Consider the following 23,740-nt stretch of genomic DNA (forward strand, 5'->3'; position numbering starts at 1 on the left):
CTTAAAGTTTTATCACCATCATGAGAGAGTTGGAAATCTATTACCGTCGACTTCAATAATCATTGGTGTTGTCATCGTCAAAACTCTAGGACAGTTATCAGCAAGATCCTGCAAGCACATATATCAATATTCTCCCCCTTTTTTATGATGCCAATGCATCTCTAATGGAGGTGGTAAATAGAAACAGGTAGATATATAATTGAAGTAGTTAAACTCCCCCCTCACATGAGTAGAGAGTACACTCTACTCCCCCTAAGAGTATACTTCACCCCATTTGTCATAATCAAAAAAAGGTGACAAACAACTAAAGCACATAGATAAAAAAATATGAAGTTGAGAAAGGGAAGAAGGAAGAGAAAAGGCACATATGAATACTAATCCATGCATGATTTATTTAGAATTCCTTGTTCGGTTATTATTAAAAATAAGCTTTATTTAAGAGGAGGTTTTGCAAAAATATCTACGAGTTGATTAGATGATATCACAAATTCAAGTATGATTTCCTCTTTTTCAACATTATCCCTAATAAAGTAGTGCCTAACTTCAATATGTTTAGCTCGAGAGTGAAGAACAAGGTTTTTAGTGAGGTTTATGGCAATAGTATTGTCGTATCTTATCAGGAAAACTCCAAAATTCACACCATAATCATTGAGTTGTTGTTCCATCTAGATAAATCTAAGAAAAACAATTATGCGCAACAAAATATTCTTCATCAGTTGTAGAAAACTTGACACTTGCTTGTTTATTGCTATGCCTTGAGACAAACGAGTTCATGAGCAAGTGACACATACCAATGGTACTTTTCCTATCCAAATCTTCACCTAGCGAAATCAGAATCGGTGTACCCAACTAAGTAACAATGCGCTCGCTTTGGGTACCATAAACCTATTTTTTATGTGGCAGAGAGATATATCATTATGTGTTTGACCGTACTAAGATGTGATTACTTCGGGGATGCTTGAAAACTAGCACAGAGACAAATAATAAACATGATATCAAGACGAGATGTTGTGATATTGAGAATAAAGCCTATCATGCCTCAGTGTTCTCTTCTTCACTTGGTTTTCCACTTTCATCCTTGTCGGGGTTGCATGAAGTTGACATTGGGGTTGCTATTACTTTGGACTTCTCCATGTCAAACCTTTTTAGAAATTCTTTACTGTATTTAGCTTGATTTGTGAAGGTTCCATCTTTAGTCCAATGAATTTGAAGTCCTAGAAAATTTCGAAGCTCCCCCGTCGTTGATATATTGAACTCATTCTGGATCATTTCAAAAAATTCTATACATAAGGATTTGTTAGTAGCACCGAATATGATATCATCGACGTAAATTTGAATTAAAAAGATGCCATGTTCGGTTTTCTTGATAAAAAGAGATTTATCAATTTGTCCTCTTTGGAACCTATTTTCAAGCAAGAATTTGCTTAGACAATCATACTAATCTCTAAGAGCTTGTTTTGGTTCATATTGAATTTTCTTAAGCTTCAAGACATGATCCGAAAAGGTCAAGTTGATAAAACCTGGAGGATGATAACGTATACCTCCTCTTGGATATATCCATTTAGAAAAGCGCTTTCACATCCATTTGAAATTCATGATGCAAGAAAAAAGCCAATTACATCCTTATGGCTTCTAATACAACCATGGGAGCATATGGTTCATTGAGCTATATTCCTTCATGTTGATTGTATCCTTTCGTAACGAGTCTTGATTTATTTATTAAAACATTTCCATCTTTGTCCAGTTTTTTGCAAAAGACCCATCTGGTACCAATCACTAGATTAGCTAAAGCTTTGGGAACGATTTTCCAAATGTTGTTTTGTTCGAATTGATTTAACTCTTCTTGCATGGTAAGAGGCCAATGTTTGATTCCCTTTTTCTCAATTTGTGAAACAAAAGCCACAAATTTACCTACCTTATTAAGGGATCATCGAGTAGTGACTCCCTTAGAGATGTCTCCATTAACATTTTGAATGTGATGGTCCTTAATGGTCCTTCATCCTCAAGTTAGACATTGATTCTCTAAGTTAACTTCTTTAACTTGAGTCTCTCTATTTGAAGCTTAGACTTCCTTTTGTCTTTGATATTTCTCTTTTCCCATATCATCGTCTGCCAAGGATATTCTTACAGTAATATCTGCATAATTAAAAACCTCTCCTCCTACGCACTAGAGGTTAGTTCACAAAAAGGTAGCATGTATGATTTACTCTATACTCGCAATTTTTTTGAAAGGAAGTTAAAAAAAATTATATTAAGGTTTTTAAAGACCATGCATATAAAGCTTTAATCATCTAGAACAACTAAAGGGTAGGATTATGGATCTTACCAAAAATCAAAGAACAATGATCTTGTCTTGTTTTTATTATGAAAAGATATTTATTACCTCGTAAGAGTGGAACAATAAAAGATATTTATTATTTTTTTTGTGTGAATTGAAGAGAAACTGTTGGTATCATCATCTGCACCAAAATTTCACTTTTCTACCTTTAGTACCCAAATCATTTTGGGTCCTTTGATGTTAGTGGAATACATATTATGAACATATATTTTCCTGATTTTACGTTCACAATGCTCTTTATAAAAGTATGAAAGAGGATGTCCTTCTTTCCTCTCATGGCTTTTCTTTAAAAAAATAAAACATGACAATATGACATTCTTTATTACAATAGTTTCATTTTAAGTTATTGCAATGAGAGGTGGAGTTCGTATTTCAAGTGTTACTAAAGCTTTTATTGTTGTTCTTATGTCCATAACCAAGACCGACCTTATTGTAAAACTCTTTTTAGTTTCCTAACAAAATATTCAAGTTGTTTCTTTCTTTAGTGAATTTATCAAGTATGTTGTGAAGATCATTAATTTTATTTTTCAAAATATACATTGATCACACTTGATAGATTCATCTAAGATTTCTTGAGAGGCGAAAAAGTTTTGAATTAGATCATCTTGTCTCTCTCTAAGACTTTATATATTTTCAAACATGTTTTTATTTTTCAATTCAATGGAAGAGATAGTTTCTTTGGAGGTTGAGATAATTTATTATAATTTACTTGTTTCTTTTCTTAGCTTTTTACATATGCAAAATAAATCTTGATAAGAAAAGTGAGAGGTTACCTCATTGTCTTGACGATTTGTCATGAGACAAATGTTTGCTTCTTCCTTATATGAGGATTCCATATCATCGTTATCCCAAGATATGTATTCTTTTTTTATGTTTCTCTGAGATTTCTTGAACTTTCTTTGATATTCGTTTCTTCTCCGGTTTTAAGGAGAGTTCGGTCTTATGTGCTCTTTCTCTCCGCATTCATGACATGTAGGAATGTGCGAGGAACTTTATTAACTTTTCTTATAGAGGCTTAAATTTATTTTTCGTGCTTTAGGAATTACTTGATTTTTGAAACATGAATTCTATGAATTCATTAGTTTTACTTTTACACTCTTTATTTTCTGGCTCCGTATCTTTAATGCTTGTGACTTTTAGTGCAATACTTTTCTTCTTTTTCTTGTCAGGAACAAGTTTCTTAATATTCATCTCATGTTCCTTAAATTTACCAAAATGTATGTGTGTTTGTGTGTGTGTGTGTGTGGTGGTGGGTTGGGGGGGGTCTATGTGTGTGTGTGTGTGAGTGTGCGAGCATGCGTGTGTGCAAGCGTGCGTGTGTGTGTATTTCCTTAGTATCTTAGGATTTACTCCACTACTTTTAGAAAACTCTATTCACTTAGACAAGCACGACTAGGCGAGCACTCACACTTCCTTTCTTTCACAACTCTGAGGCTTTCAAGATCCCTTGCTAGATACATCAATCATATAAGCACTTTAATAGACTCTTAAGTCTTCTACTAGATGTGGCTTGAGATATCTTAAAGTTTTATTACCATCATGCAAGAATTGGAAAGCTATTACTACTGACTTCAACAATCATTAATGTTGTCATCGTTAAAACTCTAGGATAATTATCAGCAGGATCCTGCAAGCACATAAATCCATTTTCTCCACCTTTTTTATGATAATAATGCATCTCTCATGAAGGTGATAAATGGAAACATGTAGATATATAATTGAAGTAGTTAAATCCCCCCTAAAATGAGTAGAGAGTATACTCTACTCCCCCTAAGAGTATGTTTTACCCCCTTTTTCATAATCAAAAAAAGGTGAAAAGCAACTAAAGCACATAGATAAAAAATATCAAGTTGAGAAAGGGAAGAAGGAAGAGAAAAGGCACATAAAAATACGAATCCATGCATGATTTATTTTGAATTCCTAGTTCGGTTATTATAAATTCAAGTATGCATTCCCCTTTTTCAACATGATACCTAATAAAGCAATGCCTAGATCCAATATGTTAGCTCGAGAGTGAAGAATAAGGTTTTTTTAGTGAGGTTTATGACACTAGTGTTATCGCACCTTATCATAACAAGTCCAATATTAACACCATAATCATTGAGTTGTTGTTTCATCTATGTGAATTCAAGAACAACAACTATGCATAACAAAATATTCTTCCTCAGTTGTAGATAACTCGACACATCGTTGTTTATTGTTATGCCTTGAGACCAGCGAGTTCCCTACTTTTCCTATCTAAATCTGCACCTAGAAAAATCAGAATCGGTGTATCCAACTAAGTAACAATCCGCTCCCTTTGGGTACGATAAACCTATTTTTTGTTTTCCAGAGAGAGATATCATTATGTGTTTGACCGTATTGAGATGTGATTCCTTCGGGGATGCTTAAAAACTGGCACAGAGACAAACAACAAACACGATACGAAGACGATATATTGTGATATTGAGAAGAGAGCCTATCATACCTTAATATTTTCTTTCTTTAACTAGTTTTTCATTTTCATCATTGTCGAGGTTGCATGAAGTTGACATTGGAGTTGCTATTACTTTGGACTTCTCCATGTCAAACCTTTTTAGAAATTATTTACAGTATTTAACATGATTTATGAGGTTCCCTCTTTAGTCTGATGGATTTGAAGTCCTAGGAAATATTGAACCTCCCCCATCATTGATATATCAAACTCATTATGGATCATTTCAGAAAATTCCATACACAAGGACTTGTTAGTAGCACCAAATATGATATCATTGACGTAAATTTGTATTAAAAAGATGTCAAGTTCGATGTTATTGATAAAGAGAGTTTTATCGACTTGTCCTCTTTGGAACCTGTTTTCAAGCAAGAGTTTGCTTAGACAAACATACCAAGCTCTAAGAGCTTTTTTTGGTTCATATAGCATTTTCTTAAGCTTCAAGACATGATTCAGAAAGGTATAGTTGATAAAACCTGGAGGTTGATCAACGTACACCTCCTCTTGGATATATCCATTTAGAAACGCATTTTAACATCCATTTGAAATTCATGATGCAAGAAAAAAAGCCAATTACATCCTTATGGCTTCTAATATAGACATGGGAGCATAAGGTTCATTGAAATATATTCCTTCTTGTTGATTGTATCCTTTCATAACGAGTCTTGCTTTATTTATTAAAACATTTCCATCTTCGTCCATTTTTTTGCAAAAGACCCACCTGGTACCAATCACTAGATTACCTAAAGCTTTGGGAATGAGTTTCCAAATGTTGTTTCGTTTAAATTTACTTACCTTATTAAGGGATCATCAAGTAGTGAATCCTGTTGAGATGCCTATATTAACATTCTGAATGGGATGATCCTTAATGGTCCTCCATTCTTAAGTTAGACATTGATTCTCTAAGTTGACTTCTTCAACTTGAGTCTCTCCATTTTGATTTCATACTTCCTCTTGGCTTTGATATTTTTCTTTTCCCATATCATTATCTTCCAAGGATATTCTTACAGTAATACCTGCATAATTAAAAACCTCCACTTCTACGTATTAGGGGTAAGTTCACCAAAAGGTAGCATGTATGGTTTCTTCTACATTCGTGATTTTTTTGAAAGGAAGTTTTTAAAAATATTTTACATTAAGGTTTTTAAATACCATGCATATAGAAGAATTGAAAATACTCTATTACCTTTGTTACACAACTTACATAATACTAAGTAACTTGTGTAATAAAGCTTTAATCAATTAGAGCAACTAAAGGGTAAGATTATGAATCTTACCAAAAATAAAAGAACAATGATTTTGTCTTGTTTTTTTATCATGCAAGGAGATTTCTTACCTTGTAAGAGTGAAAAAATAGAAGATATTTATTACTTATGTTGTGTGAATTGAAGAACAATTATTGGTATCATCATCTGCACCACAATTTTACTTTTCTACCTTTTGTACCCAAATATTTTTGGGTCCTTTTATGTTATTGGAATACATATTATGAGCATACATCTTCCTCATTTTACGTTCAGAATGATCTTTATAGAAGTACGAAAGAGGATGTCCTTCTTTACCTTCATGGCTTTTCTTAAAAAAATACAACATGATAATATGACCTTCTGTATTACAATAGTTGCATTTTAAGGTATAGAAATGGGAGGTGGAGTTTGCATTGCAATTGTTATTAAAACTTTTGTTGTTGTTCTTATGTCCATAACCAAGTCCGGTCTTATTGTAAGACACTATTCAGTTTTCTAACAAAATATTCAAGTTGTTTTTTCCTTTAGTGAATTTATCAAGTATGTTGTGAAGATCATTAATTTTATTTTTCAAGATATTACATTGATCACACTTGATAGATTTATCTAAGATTTTGTGAGAGGAGGAAAAGTTTTGAATTAGATAATCTCGTTTCTCTATAATACTTTCTATTTTTTGAAACATGTTTTTATTTTTCAATTCAATGGAAGAGATAGATTCTTTACAGGTCGAGATAATTTATTCTAATTTACTTGTTTCTTTTCTAAGCTTTTTACAAATGCAAAATAAATCTTGATAAGAAAAGTGAGAGGTTACCTCATCTTCTTGATGATTTTTCATGAGACATATATTTGTTTCTTCCTTATATGAGGATTCCATATCATCGTTATTCTAAGATATGTATGCTCTTTTTATTTTTCTCTGGGATTTCTTAAGCTTTCTTTGATATTGGTTTCTTCTCTAGTTTTGAGGAGAATTTGATCGTCTGTGCTCTTTCTCTTCACATTCATGACATGTAGGAATGTGCTAGGAACTTTCTTCACTTTCCTTCTAGAGCCTTAAATTTTTATCGTGCTTTAGGAATTCCTTGAATTTTTCAAAATGAATTCATTACTTTTACTTTGACACTCTTTATTTTCTGGCTTCATATCTCTAATGCTTGTCGCTTTTAGTGCAATACTTTTCTTCTTTTATTGTCACATTCTTCGTCATCAAAAAGTTTCTTAAGCTCAATCTCATGTTCCTAAAATTTACCAAAAAATAGGTGTGTGTGTGTGTGTGTGTGTATTTTGTGTATGTTTGTGTGTCTGTGTGTGTGTGTTTGTCTGTGTATGTGTATGTGCATGTGTGTGTGCGTGCATGCATGCATGCGTGCATGTGCGCGTGTGCGTGCATGAGTACATGTGTGTGTGTGTGTGTGTGTGTGTTTCCGTAGTATCTTAGGAGTTACTCCCATAATTTCATTAATCTCTAGTCTCTTAGACATACATGACCAAGTGAGCTTTCACACTTCCTCTCGCTCACAACTCTGAGATCTTTAATATCCTTGGCTAGATACATCGATCATATAAACACTTCAATGGCCTCTTGAGTCTTTTACTAGATGAAGCTTGAGATGACTTTAATTTTTGTCACCATCATCAAAGAATTGGAAAGTAATTACCACCGACTTCATCCTTCATTGGTGTCGTCGTCATCAAAACTTTAGGAAGGTCATCAGCAAAATCCTACAAGCACATAGGTCCATATATTCTTGGTTTGGGTCCTTCGATGATGCACCCCGCTCGCGATTTCGGCTAACGCTACGTAGATAGTTATCTAACATGTCGTTTATACAGATAAGGTTGATATCGGCGACCTTCAAATTATTTCTATGGTTATTTTGATTCCATTAGAATTTATTGCTTTCATCATTAAAACAAGTAAAATGAGTTAAGACCAACATTAAAAAATGATCAACCATGCTTGGGTTTGCGACGAGACTTCTAGATTAAGCATTTCCTCACGTGACCGTGATTGGAGGGTTAGTTTACAACTCGGGAAATATCGGGGTTGATGTCTAGTGTCGATCTCTAATTGTCATCTAGTCCTTGGTACATGAATTGTCCTTATTGTACCGATGGGTTGTGTTTTTCTCGGACGTTGAAGTCGACTATGTTGACCTTTCTATGAACCTTCTTGGAACATTTTTGGTATTGTAGAATGTGCCACCGCAGAAGCGAGGTATTGTCTGCATTAGGCATGAGAACCCTCATGACTTCACCTTTTAGAAAATAGACTTAGTTCCATATAGGCTGATAGTAGTGGTGGCTATATCTTTTTACACATTATGAAGCTATTTCTTTAAGAGGATTAAGGGTGACGATCATCAAATGTCGTCAGTCACAACCCATCTTAAAGAGTTGACGACGTATTCATTGACGGGACAACGACAAAGAACATATATATGGTTCTTCTACCTGTACTTAGTTGTACATTCGTAGTTCTACATCCCCAGATTTTCCAAAGCATATCAAACCACTAGAATTTCCTTTTTCGCCTAGAGTTTCTATAAGACCCCAATTTTGACCCTAAGATCCCTCGTGTTATCTCATTATTTTGCATTGACTTTGGGATCACACCTTGGTAGCCTCCTCACCCCTCATTCATTGGGTTTGCATTAGGAGAGATCACCAAGCACATTTGTTTGTATCATACTATGTTTTCTTTATTTACTAAGAAAAATACCATAAATATGTCTAATGTAGCTTCATTTCTCTTGTAGGTAGTGTGTCAGTCCACCTGTGCCTCATCAAGCTCACATATAGGGTTTGAGACCCTCAATGCAAGGGATCAATCAAGGAAAGGTTCATCATGGTTCTAGACATTATATATGGATCCCCATGTTCATTATTTTTCATTTTGATCAAGAATTCATCAAGAGATTGAAGTTTGTTTGGCTTGGAAGCCCTAATTCATCTAGGTATCTTGTGTGACTTCCTTAGCAAGTTTCTTCAATAATTGGTCAAATATTTCAATTGATACTTCATGATACATCATCTTATGCATATATGATCCTCCATTATCCCCAAAGAGCAAGAGAATTTCAAGTTTGCAAGTTGGTTCAAAGAGGTTGACCAGAGAAAATCAACTTGTCAAATCTAGGGTACCCTAGACCCTATCTCCTACACTTTGTGTCATATTAAAATGATTTCAATAGTAAAGTTACTCTATATGACATTCCAAATAACTTTAATGTTGACATTAAGAGCTAATTTTGCTTGGAAATTTATTTTTTATGGTGAAAGATTATAGGTCATTTTGTCTATGCCCTAGATAGGAAGTCAACTCCAAAGGAACATAACTTGATAAATGTTTACCCTATAAAGACAATCCAAGTTTCATTATTAAATTAAATATGTCTTCTCCAAATTTTCTTCTTTGAGGAATGTAAAATTCAACCTTCAAGGGAATGTACTAAGAGGAAACATTATAGATCATTTTGGGCCATCATCATTGAACAAGCATTTTTCCTCAACTTCTAAAATACATAACTCCCTCATGCAAGATCCAAATGGTGTCAAATTTGTGGCCAACATGAATAGGATTGAAAGAGCTACAATTTTGATGAAGGTGCCATTTTCATTTGAAGCTAATAGCAAAAGTTATTCAAGGTGGAAAAAGTGGTCATTTGACTTTTAACTTAGAAAATTTTCAACTATGTTTGATTTCTCCAACTTCCACCTCAAAATTCATCATGGTCCAAGCTCCAAATGGAAAAGTATTCAACAGAAGAGTTGTTCCCCTTCATGTTACCTTTCTAAAGAGTCCAAGATCATGGCATTTGGATCAAAATTAAGGGACTTGCGTATGATTCCTTTGCTTGGTTTGTTTTGGCAATTTTTGCACTCAAATGATAATTCACATTGCATGGCTTCATGAATTTCTTTTAGCATCACATATGCACAACTTTGGACCAATTCCAATCATTTGATGGGCCTATGACACGCCCATGAAACCATGCACACTAAGTTTCTATTTTTGACATTTTTTTGGAAGTGTGTAGAAATGAATCTTGGAGGCTATAAATACATCACTTCCTGCTCATAATTGAGGGCCCTTGGCCTAAACTTTGAACTACAAGCACCCTCACCCTCCATTGATAGAACACCTTGAGGATTTCTCTTGAAATCGAGTTTGAGTTCCCCTTCTATTTTGGGATTGAAACCCCAAGGGTTCAAGCCATTTTTGGATATAAATCATCTCCTGCAAGTGGATAGAAGCAAGCCAAGCCAAATTGAAAGCAAGGTCGAGCTCAATTGAAGCAAACCGAAGGTGAATTTTCAGATTTTTCTCTTTTTCGATTCTCCCTCATTTCTCCACTATTTTGGTTGATCTTTGATTGTCTGAAGACCTACCAATGTAGGAAATAAGATTGAGTTGCTTTGAGATCAAATTGAAGCAACTCAGTTCATACTCCTCAATTTTCAATTCCATGTATCTTTCAATATACTTGGAATTGGAGAATTTTGAGGTCAAATTTGGATTCCTGGTGATTTTCTCTTTAAAATAGTGAACTCACTTTTCATTTTTATGGAGGTTCATGGTGGACCAGTCCGGTGAGGTCCACCGAAGAAGATGACCGGAGCTAGGGCTCCAGTGGTGTATTGGCAACTTCACATCCATCTAATCGTGCTCCAATGATCTAATCCTGACCTTTGGTTTTAATTACCCATCCTGCTACGCGTTGACTCAAGCGTTCCATGTTCCATATGCACATGACCATCAGATCTGCCACCTCAATTAATGAGGAAGATCTGATGGCCCATGTTTTTTCATCTATTTTAATTAATTCTGATTTTATTTTTAATACCTTTATTTGGTTTAATTCATATTAAATTCATTTTTTATCCAAAAAATATGGGACTTTCACGAAAAATATTTAAATATTTTCCTCTTCCATATTTTGAATTAAAATCATTATTTGGATTAATTTTGATATTTTTTGTGAATTAATTTATTTTTGACTTGTTTTTAATTATTTTTAAATACTTCTAACTTTCCAAAAATTCTCAATTTTTTTGTCTAAGGTCCTTTGACCTTGTTTGACCTAGGATAAATCCCTTGCCTATTTATTTGGTGATTTGAAGGGATTTATGGTTTTGTCCATTTAAAAATGCATTTTAATTCATTTTTAATTTGATTTTTAATTGTTTAATTGTTTAAATATGTTGTTGAGCCATTTGGTTGACCTTGTGATGTTTGACCTTCTGTTTGGCCTTGATCATGGTTGATTTGAACTTCCATTTGATCAATACTATTGGATTTAGGGGGTTGATGAAATGTCATTTCATCCCTCAAAATGAATGGATAGTATTGGTCAGATGAATTTCCTCCTATGATCAATTTGGGTTTCTATTTCCCCTCCCCCCTTCATATTCATCCCTATTCTTTCCCAATCCATCATTGACCAATGATTTCTCTAATATACAAATGCTAGTTGATTCATCAATGACCTTGTGTCAGATGAATCAGCATGAGCTGGATTGAGATAGGTGCATCCCATCTTTATTTTTGTGTGTGGTATGTTTTAGGAGTGTGGTTCTTTGTACCATATCTCTAACATGCATTAACACCAATATCTTTATTGCCCGACCTCAGATTGTTGTGACTTCTACAAAAGTCCAATTACGATTGCTTAACATAGAGCTAAATTTGTCCCATAAGACATATCATTCTTGTAAGTGAGATTGTAAGTCTCCCATTCCTCATGGCATTGTGTGAAGACTTTACCTTTTTTCCATTTTTGAGAGCTAGTGGCATACTTGTTAATTTATCCAAGTTGGAGCCCTTCTCATAGATGATGTATTGGTTCATGTCTTCATACTTATGAATGAATAGTTGAGTGTTCTCCAAAGCATGACTTAAACAACTGAAATCTTTACTAGGATTTGACTAACTTTTTATCAACATTGCTTTACTTTCAAGTCATTTACTTAATGAAATTTAAATTTCAGTACCTTTATTATTCATTTCCATTTACATTTCATGCAACTTGTTTATGTTTCAGTCATTTTCACTTTGCTCACTTGAGCCATATCATTTGTGCTTGATTTTGTTCTGTTTATGGTCTTAGGACCTTAAAATACTTAATAAACAACAAAAACCCTAAAAAATATGTTGGTCGACTGTTGGACCTTTTCCCTTGACTTGATCTGAACTCTTGGACTTAGTAGTAGGCAACATTACCTATGCTTTGAAAGACTTGACCAATGCCATTATTTTGAGACTAAGCTATCTTTGATTGTGCCTTTCATCTTATGCAAGCCTTGATTTCCACTTGGGTTCATCTGTCACTTTTGTCTCCGTGCTTAATTATTTTATTGTTATTATTGATTGTGTCTAATGATTGTTTGTGCAAGTTTGCCAAGGAAATATTTCATTTGATACATTTGAAGACTGCTTGCTATTGGAGTACTTGCTTGGATGTTATGGCTATCTTTATTTAATGCCTTGGTTTTCATCATTATCTGCTTGGATGTTTGTTTATGCTTGGATGTTTATTTATGCTTGTTGCTTGCTCAATAGTCCAAAGGAAATGGGTTTCTATCTTACATTCTTGTCTTGTGGATTGCTTCCTACCGGTAAGATATTTTCAACTCTTAACTTTTAAATTTTGATTAGGGTAGTCCCTTCATCTCCTTCTTTCTTTCTTAAATTTCAAAATCTCTCCCTCCTTTTAAAACCTTTTTTGCTTGTGTTTTCAACTTAGACATGTTTTAATGAGTAGAATTTGGCCTTATGCCATTGATTTTAAAAACTTTTCTTAAATCAAACTTGTGAATAAACTTAATCATATTGACCTCAATTTCAAAAGACAGAAAGAACTAACAACCCCATTCAAGTCTTTGGCCTTTTTATGCAATTTTCTGTTAAACTTTTGATTAAAACCAATTAACCAACTTCTTTGAAATTTTTACCACGAACTACAGGATTTTGATCCCTCATTTTTATGTTGGTACGTATGCATAAGACCGAAGGTCTTGTCAAACACAAAATATAATAAATGAATTTTTTTTGTCATCCCCCCATTCCATTTTTAACAAACATCTTTTCAGCAAAAACACTTGCACACAGAAAAGGCCCCCCTAGGAGTACCTAGGACACTTTGGATGTCAATACCTCCCCTCTGTGTAACCAACCCCTTTACCTGTAATCTCTGACATTTTATTAGTTTTGATTTGAAAACTTCTTATCTTTGGGTTTTATTCATACTTTTCCCTTTTTTCTTTGGAAACAAATAAAACACGGTGGCGACTCTGATTTTTCAATGGCGTCGGGTTTATCCATAGCTCAATGGTCACGAATGCATTGTTACAATTTCCATTATGTTGGAGGTTGCAGTTTTCATGAACGTTGCATCGAGGATCCGGTCAATCCTTTTGCAGATTTGGAATCTTTGACCTCACTTCTCGTTTTGCAATGTCAATCAGATGAAATTTGGTTGCAGAAGCTTCTCTTTACGTGGTAATTTTCCTACGGCCTCCTCAATAATGGATATTGAAAGAGATTTTATATTAGAAGATTTGGAGGAATCTTCAACATGACATCATAGATAATATTTTCCTTCTTAGCATTCTGTTACAACAAAATGATTTTCGTATCAAATAAAATTTCTCATGGAAACTTGAGGGAATCAGAAGTCATTCCCATAGACGGCGCCACCTTTTCGTATTAGAATCAAAATTATGTGTAAATTGAGGTGGTTGACTCCTCATGCGGTGGTGCAAGTCTCTGAGTCAAGTAGTCATTTGAACCTTGGTTGAGCTCCATTTATTGGTCCTTCGACTGACTTAGAATAGATGGTAAAATGAATTGGTTAATTGAGTATAAAAATTGATTAATATAGTCTATAGTTTAATTATTGGGTGTCCACTACTACGCAAAAGCCATTTCACAACGGTTGGAAAAGGAATACCAGCACGTCTGACCAACTGTTGTGAGGTAAGGGATGGTTATATGTATAGTGCTTTCCACCAAAGTTGTGTGAATATGATTATAAGCTATGTAGTGTTCTACTTACCATAACAATTACTTTAAACAACCGTTGTGGCATTCTTAATGCATAACATTTAACAACGGTTGGTATAAACAACCGTTGTGGTATATACACTGAGTTTATTATAAATTATATGGAATGCTTATTTTGTCAATGCTCACTAAACATATAACCTTTTAATATGATCTAGAACATTATAATATGACAAATTAAGTTATATTAAAATAACAAGTTCACGTCCAATGCTAAACAAGAGTTCTTCAACTCCTTATCCGTATTTTGTTGTTTAATAGTTAGAACTTTGTTTAATGCTCATAGTTCTTCAACCTCCCCTTCCTTCACTTCTAGTTAATTTTGCAAAATATTATTTGCTTTGCAAACAAAATTAGAGGTGAAGAAAGGGGCGGTTGAAGAACTACAAGCATTAAATAAAGTTCTAACAGTTAAAGAACAAAATGCAATAACAGGTTAAAGAATTCTTGTCTAGAACTGAACATGTATTTGTTTTCTAATATAACTTTATCTATCACATTATAATTTTCTAATGCAATCCGAAAAGTTATATATTCAGTAAGGAATTGGAAAAACACTTAAACCATAAAAGATATAATAAACTCATCTTTTAAACAAACATGAACAATAACATTTATCGACAACATTCATCAACAACAAACCTTAAACAACATACAAGATACAACAAACAACTCTTATTAAAAACAACAAATTCATCAACACATAGCATAAACCACATAAAACATACATATCAACTCATATAATGTTTCTGATACGTACATGTCCCATAATAACAACAACATATCAACTCATAGAATATTTTAGAAACATACATGTCCCATAATGGCATCCATAATGAAAGGAGGATGAAGCTGAAGTGAGAGCTGAAAATTTATGTTAATTTTGAATGGATGTCATTTTGGGTCTTTCACACAAGTTTACAGCGATCACCTTAGCTTCATCTTTGTTATTGAAACAAGCATCCCGACCTCAAAAAAGGAGAAGGTTCAAACATGATGAAACAAGCTATTGAAACATAAATAATAATACATAAATAGATTTTGAAACATAAACTATTATGAAGACGACCCTGTAAGGTAGCCATTTGCTAAGATTTAATGCAACAAAGGCAACCCTTCCAAGAAGACGAGTTCGCTGTATTAGTTTGGGGTTTCCATATGAGAGAGACCAGTGACAAAAATATTTCATATCATATACTATGCAAGTAAAGTCTTGAATGAAGCTCAAATAAATTATGCAACAACTGAAAAAGAGCATCCTGCAATAGTGTATGCATTAGAGAAATTTAGGTCCTACCTCATTGGTTCGAAAGTTGTTGTGTACACTGACCATGCGACAATAAAGTATTTGCTCACTAAACCTGATTCAAAGCAGAGGCTTATTTGATGGATCCTTCTGTTGCAAGAATTTGATTTAGAAATTCATGACAAAAAGGGCTCGGAGAATTTGGTGGTGGATCACTTACCCCGTTTGGTCAATGTTGAGGTGACCAAGCAATAAATTGAGGTAAAAGAAGATTTTCCGGATGAAAAATTGCTCATGGTGCAAGTTTGACCATGGTTTTCCGACTTTGCAAATCATAAAGCAATCGGGTTGATACCAGAGGATCTAACTTGGAACCAGAAAAAGAAGTTCTTGTCTGATGGAAAATACTATGTGTGGGATGAACCTTATTTATTTAGATTGGTGCTGATAATATTCTAAGAAGGTGGGCCCGTCTATGGGAACGACTTCTGATTAAGAAAATCTTGGAAAATACGGTGTCTAATTCGAGAAAAGATTGGTCTCTAAAACATGATGAGGCATTGTGGGCGTATCACACCGCTTACAAAGCTCCAATTGGCATAACCCCGTTTCAGATGGTATATGGTAAATCTTGTCATCTCCCGGTTGAATTGGAACATAAAAGCGTTATGGACTTTAAAGTGTTTGAACTTCGATCCTAAGTTATCCGGAGAGAAGAGAAAGATGAAATTACATGAGTTGAAAGAAATGAGGTATCTGCCTATGATTCAAAAAAAGCTTTACAAAGAAAATGTAAAAAGTTATAATGACAAGAAGATTATTTACAAGGATTTTAAGGTTGGACAAATGGTGTTTTTTTTCAATTCGCGACTTAAACTCTTTCTGGGAAAGCTAACTTCAAAATGGTTAGGACTGTTTATAGTGAAAGAGGTAAAACAGTATGGTGCGATTGTGCCAGAGTACCTGATGTCAAAAGAGGTTTGGACCGTAAATGGACAAAGATTAAAGATCTATCTTGGTGGTGAAATTTATCAGGGGACAACTACAATTTCTCTTGGTGATCTGTGAATTCACCACCAAACCGTCGAGCAAATTGACGTTAAACAAACGCTTATTGGAAGGCACCCCATTGTTGTAAGTATTCTGTTTTATTTTAATTTGTATCATGTTAAGTGTTAGTATAGAATTGTGAAAAGTTGGTGTGGTGAAATTCTGCAGAAAAGTGGTGTCTGGATGGTTCATCGAGCAAGCTCGCCTCGAGGTCGCTCTGTCTCGCCGGGCGAGCTTAGCGAATTATGACCCGTTTTGTTTCTTTTTACCACAACTGTTTCAAGTAAAATTTTAATTTTTCTTATGGGCTTGTGTGTGTGTGTGGGCCATATCATAATAGTTATATGTGTTTGTGTTCCCATTTATTTCATTTTCCCTCTCACTCACACTATTCTACTCCAAACCCTAACTCAAGAGAATCCCAAAACATTTCACTTGCACAAGTTCTTGAAGCTTCAATCTAATTCCACTTGTGTTTTCTTTGATTAACTCATCCAACCCGGTATGTATTTTCTACGCTTTTCTCTTTGATAAATAATTAAAGCAAATTGGTAGTTTGGGTGTTAGAACATTAGAAATATTTAGAAATTTCTAAGATTAGATTGATAGTTGATTGTTATACTCTACGCTTCGTGAATTTTATCTTTGGGGTTTCTAAATGGCGTAATATATGTTTATATTTTGGGGATTTGGTTGTTTGTCTTCCTGGCTTCTCATCTGGAGAAGCCAAAATGTTATGCCTTTGCCCCAGCTTCGCTGGGCGATCTCACCCCAGGTTCGGCGGGCGAGCATGGCAAAATTTGTGAAAATTGTGATTTTTGTTGATGCATGATTGTTGCTTTGCTGTCTATTTTATTCCCTATATTCCTAACAATTGTGTTTGCTATTGCTGGTTGTTGTTCTTATTTTATAGATGGCACCTCCAAAAGTTCTCGAAGCCTCAAAGAAGAAAAAGATGTGAGGGATCACCTCTAGTCAACCTAGGTCATTAATCACTTTCTAAAATGTTAGTTATAAGGAGTTTGAAAAAAGGAAGATATGGACTAAGAAACTGTTCAACATTAATCGAAAAGGGACATATATAGTGTGGCAAATATTTTTGAGACAAAGAAGTGGGATGAGTTGATAAGCCTTCTGGAGCATATTAACTTTGACTTGGTAAGGAAGTTCTATGCGAACACCCTTCCAAATGATGGGGAAGCTTACACTTAGACCACTTATGTGCGAGGAAGAGGTTTGCGGTTTGATAGAGACGTTATAAATGCAGTTTAGGCAATCCTCTCAATTCGCAACCTGGAGAGATTGATGAATACCACCTCCAACTGAGCAGACCTAAAAATATTGAGGCGATGTCTAATTCTCTCTTGATGGAAGAGTGTAGTGTGAAGTACAACGCATCTGGCGTTGCTGAGAGACTTTTGAGGGAGGATATGAGGCCCGAGGATAAGATTATCTTACTTCTCATCCTGCACAACATTAAGCCTATGATGCATATATCATTTTCTCCCTTAGACACCGCAAACTTGGTTCACACCATTCTCAGAGGTGGACAAGTAGATGTGGCTTGAATTATTGCTAATGAGTTCAAATTGGTGGCAGAGCGTGGAATATAATCGAGGGCTAAATCTAATTTCCCATTGGTTTTTCCCGCTTTGATCAGAGCCATATGTGCGCCTGGTCGTGTTAATATCCCTTTGCAGGTTCATGACACTCTTTCAGGTAACATAGATGATATGTATGTCGCGATACATTGTGTGCCAATGAAGAAGAAAGCTACAGTTGAAGCTTCTAATTCTGGAAACTTGAATTTCCATAATTGGGAGCCTAGACAGAAGGCAATTTGCAACTACACTTGGGACATGTTAGACGCAAACTAGGGGGCCTTCATGTAAATGCACGACTCGATGCATCAGTTGTAGTTGTAAGTGAGGGAGCCTACTGGTGACTATTCAATTGGTACACGCAATCAGTTCATTGCTCATACGAGTTGGCATGAGGGCAAACCATTTTCGGGGGAGGAGGTAGGAGCTGCTGCTGGACATGATGAGGAGGATGGTGATGATGATGCTTTTTCTGATGAGAAGTAGAGTTTTTTGTTTGATATGATCAAAACACTTGTTTGAAAAAGTGAATAATCTTTATAGATTTTGGTCATTATTATTATTTATGTTATGTTGTAGTTTATATTTTGATGTAGTTTGGATATTATTGTTATTTTTGTTGTAGTTTCAATCTTTTGAGATCTGTACTACTTTTGTTGGTGTTTACAACATAACATTTGGTTATTTGGTTGAATACATTATGTTTGAATGTTTCAATTAGTTTGTTTAAATTGTTTCTATAGTTTGCTTCTATAGTGAATTGGTTGATATTGTCTTCAATATTGATTGTTATTTTGTTCAAAAAGTATCCAATGAAGATTCATTCAAGTTTGGATGGTGATAATATAAATTCTGATATGATGTACGCAAGAAAGGTACATGGTTACCGATTTCTAGAATGTTAGCATGACTTAGAAATGTGCGCTCTACGCAAATGTCAATTCTTGCTCCATTTTGCAAATTTGTTTCAAATTCTTGAATTGCTCAGATGTAAACCATAAATTGTGAGAAACTTTCCATTGTTCACTATATTGCTTTGAGTGACTGATGACTTTATTTTAAATTAGTTGATTCACGTTTAATCTTGTAATTGTTGTGAATTTGTGAGAGCATAGAAATGATCAAGACACTTTGTTGATTTTGAGCACAACCATAACAAAAAATAACCTACCTTGAGAGTAATGAGTATTTGATTAACCCATTTGAGCCTTAAAAGTTAGGACCCATTTGGATGATGAACTATGAATGTGTATATAAAAATTGGTTCATCATTAAATTTTGTGAGATTCTAAATATATTTTTTCTTGAATTATTTGATCTTGAAAATTGTGTTGAAATGTAATCCCTTGCCATGAAAATTAAGGAGCATTCACATAAGATTGATTGTATTCAAGTTGGGAAGAAGAAAGAAATGGTAGGATATTAAGGATTGAAAAAGAAAGAAAATTGAAAAGGAAAGAAAATTGAAAAATAAAGAAAAATTGTGAATAATAACTTGAAAAAAAAGAAGAAGAGATTTGTTGAAAGAAAGTTTGAAAGGATGGATCAATTGAGCAAAAGAAAGAGATGAATAATGTTGTGAAGTGTATAGAACTTGTTTAGTGAATGCTCTTTTTGAGTTGACATCTTCGTTTCAAAAACCTCATATATGACCCTATACTGTGAAACTCGGCCAAGCTACAACCTTGAAAAGCCCTTAGTGATCTATGCTTCTATGATTTGTTATATGATTGTTTAGATGAGTGTATGAATTGATCAGGATTTTAGCAATGTTATATGAAGAGGAGAGTTAGAGTGATTCAAGTATGAGAATTTAATTGCTTGAGAATGCAATACATAATATTTGTTTAAATGTCACGCGTATTCAAATTGAGCAAATATCTTCATCCGTTTTATGAAGAGGAGAGTTAGAGTGATTCAAGTATGGGAATTTAATTGCTTGAGAATGCAATACATGATATTTGTGTTTAGAACTTAATTCTTAGTCATGATTTGATTCTAGGAAGTGTTAAGCATTACTTGTACGCGTTCATCTCTTGAATTTGAATAGTTTATTTCTCTCTTGTTGAATGTTACGCTTGAGCAAATCTTCTTATTTTAATGAGAAGCATACTTTGCTTGAGGACAAACAAAGATTTGAGTTGGGGAGAGTTTGTTGAATATCAATCTTGACTAAATATTCACATTAAAACGTGACATTTTTCGAACTATTTTGCGTTTTCGATTGTTGAGTTCCTTAAGTTTGTGTAAAATATCATAATATTTGCATGTGACTTTGGTATCCTTTATGTGCGTGCTAGTATGCAGGAAAACTGTCAAGAAACCAAAGAAAAATGGCACAAAACCATGAAAGTGGAGCAAAGCCAAAGATGTGGAAAATCAACATTTTCGCCCGACGAGAGATGACAAGCAAGAAGCGAGAGATGGAAAATCAACATTAATGTTATTTGTATTGTTTAATAGGTCGAGACATCGTCGATTAAATAATACAGTAAAAATCACAATACCGCCTTAGACATGAGCGATACGTGGTTATGTTGATTATAAATGAAGTTCACATGTTTGATTAATCAAATACATATAAAATAGGTTGATGAAATCTAGTCTTGATATGTCTTTTAAAACGTTAATCTTTCTAAACTTTTATCATTGCTACAACCGAAACCATCATTTAATATTGTAAACTTTAGAACAACGGTAATATCGCACCAATCCCTCTAAAGACGATAAGATAAATATTCACCAAAAAATACTTTCAACTGTGTGCAAAAATGAATTATTACCGCAATTAATAGTCCATAGTTTGATTATTGGTGTCTTAACATAAAAAAAATCTTATGTAATATTTCAGTTTTGATTTTTTTTAAAATATTTTTACTATAAAAAACATATTTTTATTTTTAAAAAAGTACAAAGAAAAAATATTTACTGTATAAATTAATAGTTATTGGTATAAGAATTTGGTCTCAAATTGTGTTGAAATAGTAATTCTATTTTACTCCCGTTGTGATTTTTATGGATTGTCGGGTGGTTTCTATCGGTTTTAGATTTTAAAAAATTATTAACAAAATTTCAAAAATTTCATGAACTTTTGTAACCAAAAATGTCTAAAAAAATGTAAAAACAGTCTAAACAAATTAAGAAGAACAATGTATTCAAAAGGAAAAATAAAATGTTTTCATATGAAATCAATATTAGAACTTGGCTATCTAAGAAAATGGAAGAACGGTATAGATCTATGTTATAGATGATATTTGAATTTCTTCTTGAGCGGCGGCTGAAATATCTATGGATACTTGAACATAGCTTAATCATAATTGAGGATGGAGTTTAAATATTGCTGCTAAAAGAAAACAAAATGATAGAAGAAACACGTGAATGAGAGGAGGCGGGGAAGTAACAAAAAGAGAATGAGGATAAGCGTACATCAGTAGAAAAAATAGTGTTTAATTTTCTTAAAGTTGGAAAGAAAGAAAATAGCATGTGATTAATATTAATCCTACTAATGTTGTATTAATATAAATGAAATACTTATAAGCTATCAAATTACTCCATCAGTCTTATAAAAAATATTTTATTTGAGCAATGTACAATTATAAAAAAAACCATTAAATATATTGATTTTAATGAAAAAATCAATATCATTTACTAGAATATCCTTATTAAACCTAATTAATAAAATAGTTGAATAAAGGAAAAATTAAAGAATAAAAACATAAAAATGGAAAAATAATAATAAATACTGTATTGATAATGTAAATGGATAATTATTTTAAAATAAAAAAAAATAAAAATAAGATACTTTTTATGAAACAAACGGAGTGAATAATATTTTAATTAAAATAGAATAAATAAGTAATTTTAGGACAAGTTCAGATATAAATGGACACGATTTCGTCAATCCGACCCACATTAATCCAACTTCGACCAATTGGCTCAAGTGCCCAATTCGTACAACCGATCTAAACCAACCGTTTTCTTTAATTTTCTACGGTTTTTGGGATCGGGTGACGCCTGTGTGTCCACCCCTAGGAGAGTGTAATAATTTTTTGAGTTGAGACTCCTTATATATATATATATATATATATATATATATATATATATATATATATATATATATATATATATATATATATATATATATATATATATATCTATATATATATATATATATATATATGTGTGGTTCAGCTTACCCACACAAATCTCATAGTTTGCTAAAATATAATAATTTAAGTGAGAGATAGTATAGTACCCAGATGTGGAAGCTGAAGATAGGAGATGGTGGAAAAGATCCAAACATATTCAGCACAAATAATTTTGTAGGGAGACAGACATGGGAGTTTGATCCTGATGCTGGTACTTGTGAGGAGAAAGCTCAAGTTGAAGCTGCTCGCCAACATTTCTATGATAACCGTTTCAAGGTTAAGGCATGCAGTGATCTTCTTTGGCGCTTTCAGGTAATTTTTTCTGTGTCCAGTAAATAGGAATTTGATTCAAATTCTGCATGGAGTTGAGAAAACAGTAACCAAGCAACAAACTTATATTTTTCTTGGTGCAGATTCTAAAAGAAAAAAAATTCAAACAGACAATATCTAGTGTGAAGATAGAAGATGAAGAGGATATAACAGATGAAAAAGTGGTAATCACTTTGAAAAGGGCTGTACATCACCTATCAGCATTGCAAGTATGTGATGGCCATTGGCCAGCTCATTTTGCGGGTCCTCTATTTCTTACTCCTGCCTTGGTTAGTGCTTGTTAATTAACCAATATCAGAAGATAATAATGTGTAGATAGAGGAAGAGATAATAAGGATGAACCACCAAACTGTCGCAAAAGCAACACCAAATTAAAATTGGGTTTAATAGTGATGAAGCAAATAAAGCCAAATAATTTAGTAGAGTCCAAATTAAAATTGAGATAATAATGTGCATTTAAAGCTGCTCCTATACAAACAAAGCCAAAAATTTTAGTAGAGGCCAAATTACGAAGCAAATAAAGCAGAGATCCTCGTCATTTTCTAAAAAAGAATTCGAAATAATAGAGGACAAATAAATTCTCTTAAGTTTATTTGTAATAGTAATAAAAAAATTATTTTGCCATTGAAATAGTTAATTAACACTTGAGATTGTACCTCTACAAACAAAAAAAAATAGTTGATTTTGAAGCAATAGAAGAAAAATAATAATGTCTTGAGTTTATTTGTAATAGTAATGGAATTCTTTATTTTCCAATTGAAACATGTAATTAACACCTTAAGAAAGGCAACAAAGAGAAAAAAGAAATCCTTTATACTCAAAATCAATATACTTTACTAAAAAAAGAGAGAAAAATAAATAAAGGAATAAGAAAGGTTTGAAACCTCTTCTTTTTATGACATAAGGGGTCAATTTTCTAAATATAACTAATTAAGATTTAACTAAAATTTTACTTTTATAATTTGTTCCATATAATATTTTTGATGATTGATTTAGTTTTCTTAACTTACTTAAAATATTTCAGGTCTTCTGTTTATATATATCAGAACATCTTGATTTAATATTTAAAAAAGAATATTGTAAAGAGATTCTCCGATACATATATTATCATCAGGTATATTTTTATTTTATTCAATTCACTACGTTAATAAAAGGTTTCTGTATATTATTATAAACTTTTTATTTGACTTAAATATCGTTTAGCAAGCCAATAATGATGTGTTTTTAATTTAAATT

At 33.2% G+C, this 23,740-nt stretch overlaps 1 protein-coding gene across 1 annotated transcript; it reads left to right on the forward strand.

The window, feature by feature from the left end:
- Positions 1-22,219: 22,219 nt before the first annotated feature.
- Positions 22,220-23,033, forward strand: LOC127076379 (mixed-amyrin synthase-like). The gene is made up of 2 exons (XM_051018014.1): positions 22,220-22,486; positions 22,588-23,033. The coding sequence occupies exons 1-2, from the start codon at positions 22,286-22,288 to the stop codon at positions 22,786-22,788; spliced, it is 402 nt and encodes a 133-aa protein (XP_050873971.1). The 5' UTR covers positions 22,220-22,285; the 3' UTR covers positions 22,789-23,033.
- The last annotated feature ends 707 nt before the right edge of the window (positions 23,034-23,740 follow it).

This window comes from Lathyrus oleraceus, chromosome 4, assembly GCF_024323335.1.
Source record: "Lathyrus oleraceus cultivar Zhongwan6 chromosome 4, CAAS_Psat_ZW6_1.0, whole genome shotgun sequence".
Classification (NCBI taxonomy): domain Eukaryota; kingdom Viridiplantae; phylum Streptophyta; class Magnoliopsida; order Fabales; family Fabaceae; genus Lathyrus; species Lathyrus oleraceus.

What these genes read in the sequence shown, in the direction of transcription:
- LOC127076379 (XM_051018014.1), top strand. Translation starts at nt 22,286, where the DNA reads ATGTGGAAGCTGAAGATAGGAGATGGTGGAAAAGATCCAAACATATTC. An exon ending in ATCTTCTTTGGCGCTTTCAG is followed by an intron (nt 22,487 to 22,587) that starts GTAATTTTTTCT and finishes TTCTTGGTGCAG; the next exon opens with ATTCTAAAAGAAAAAAAATT.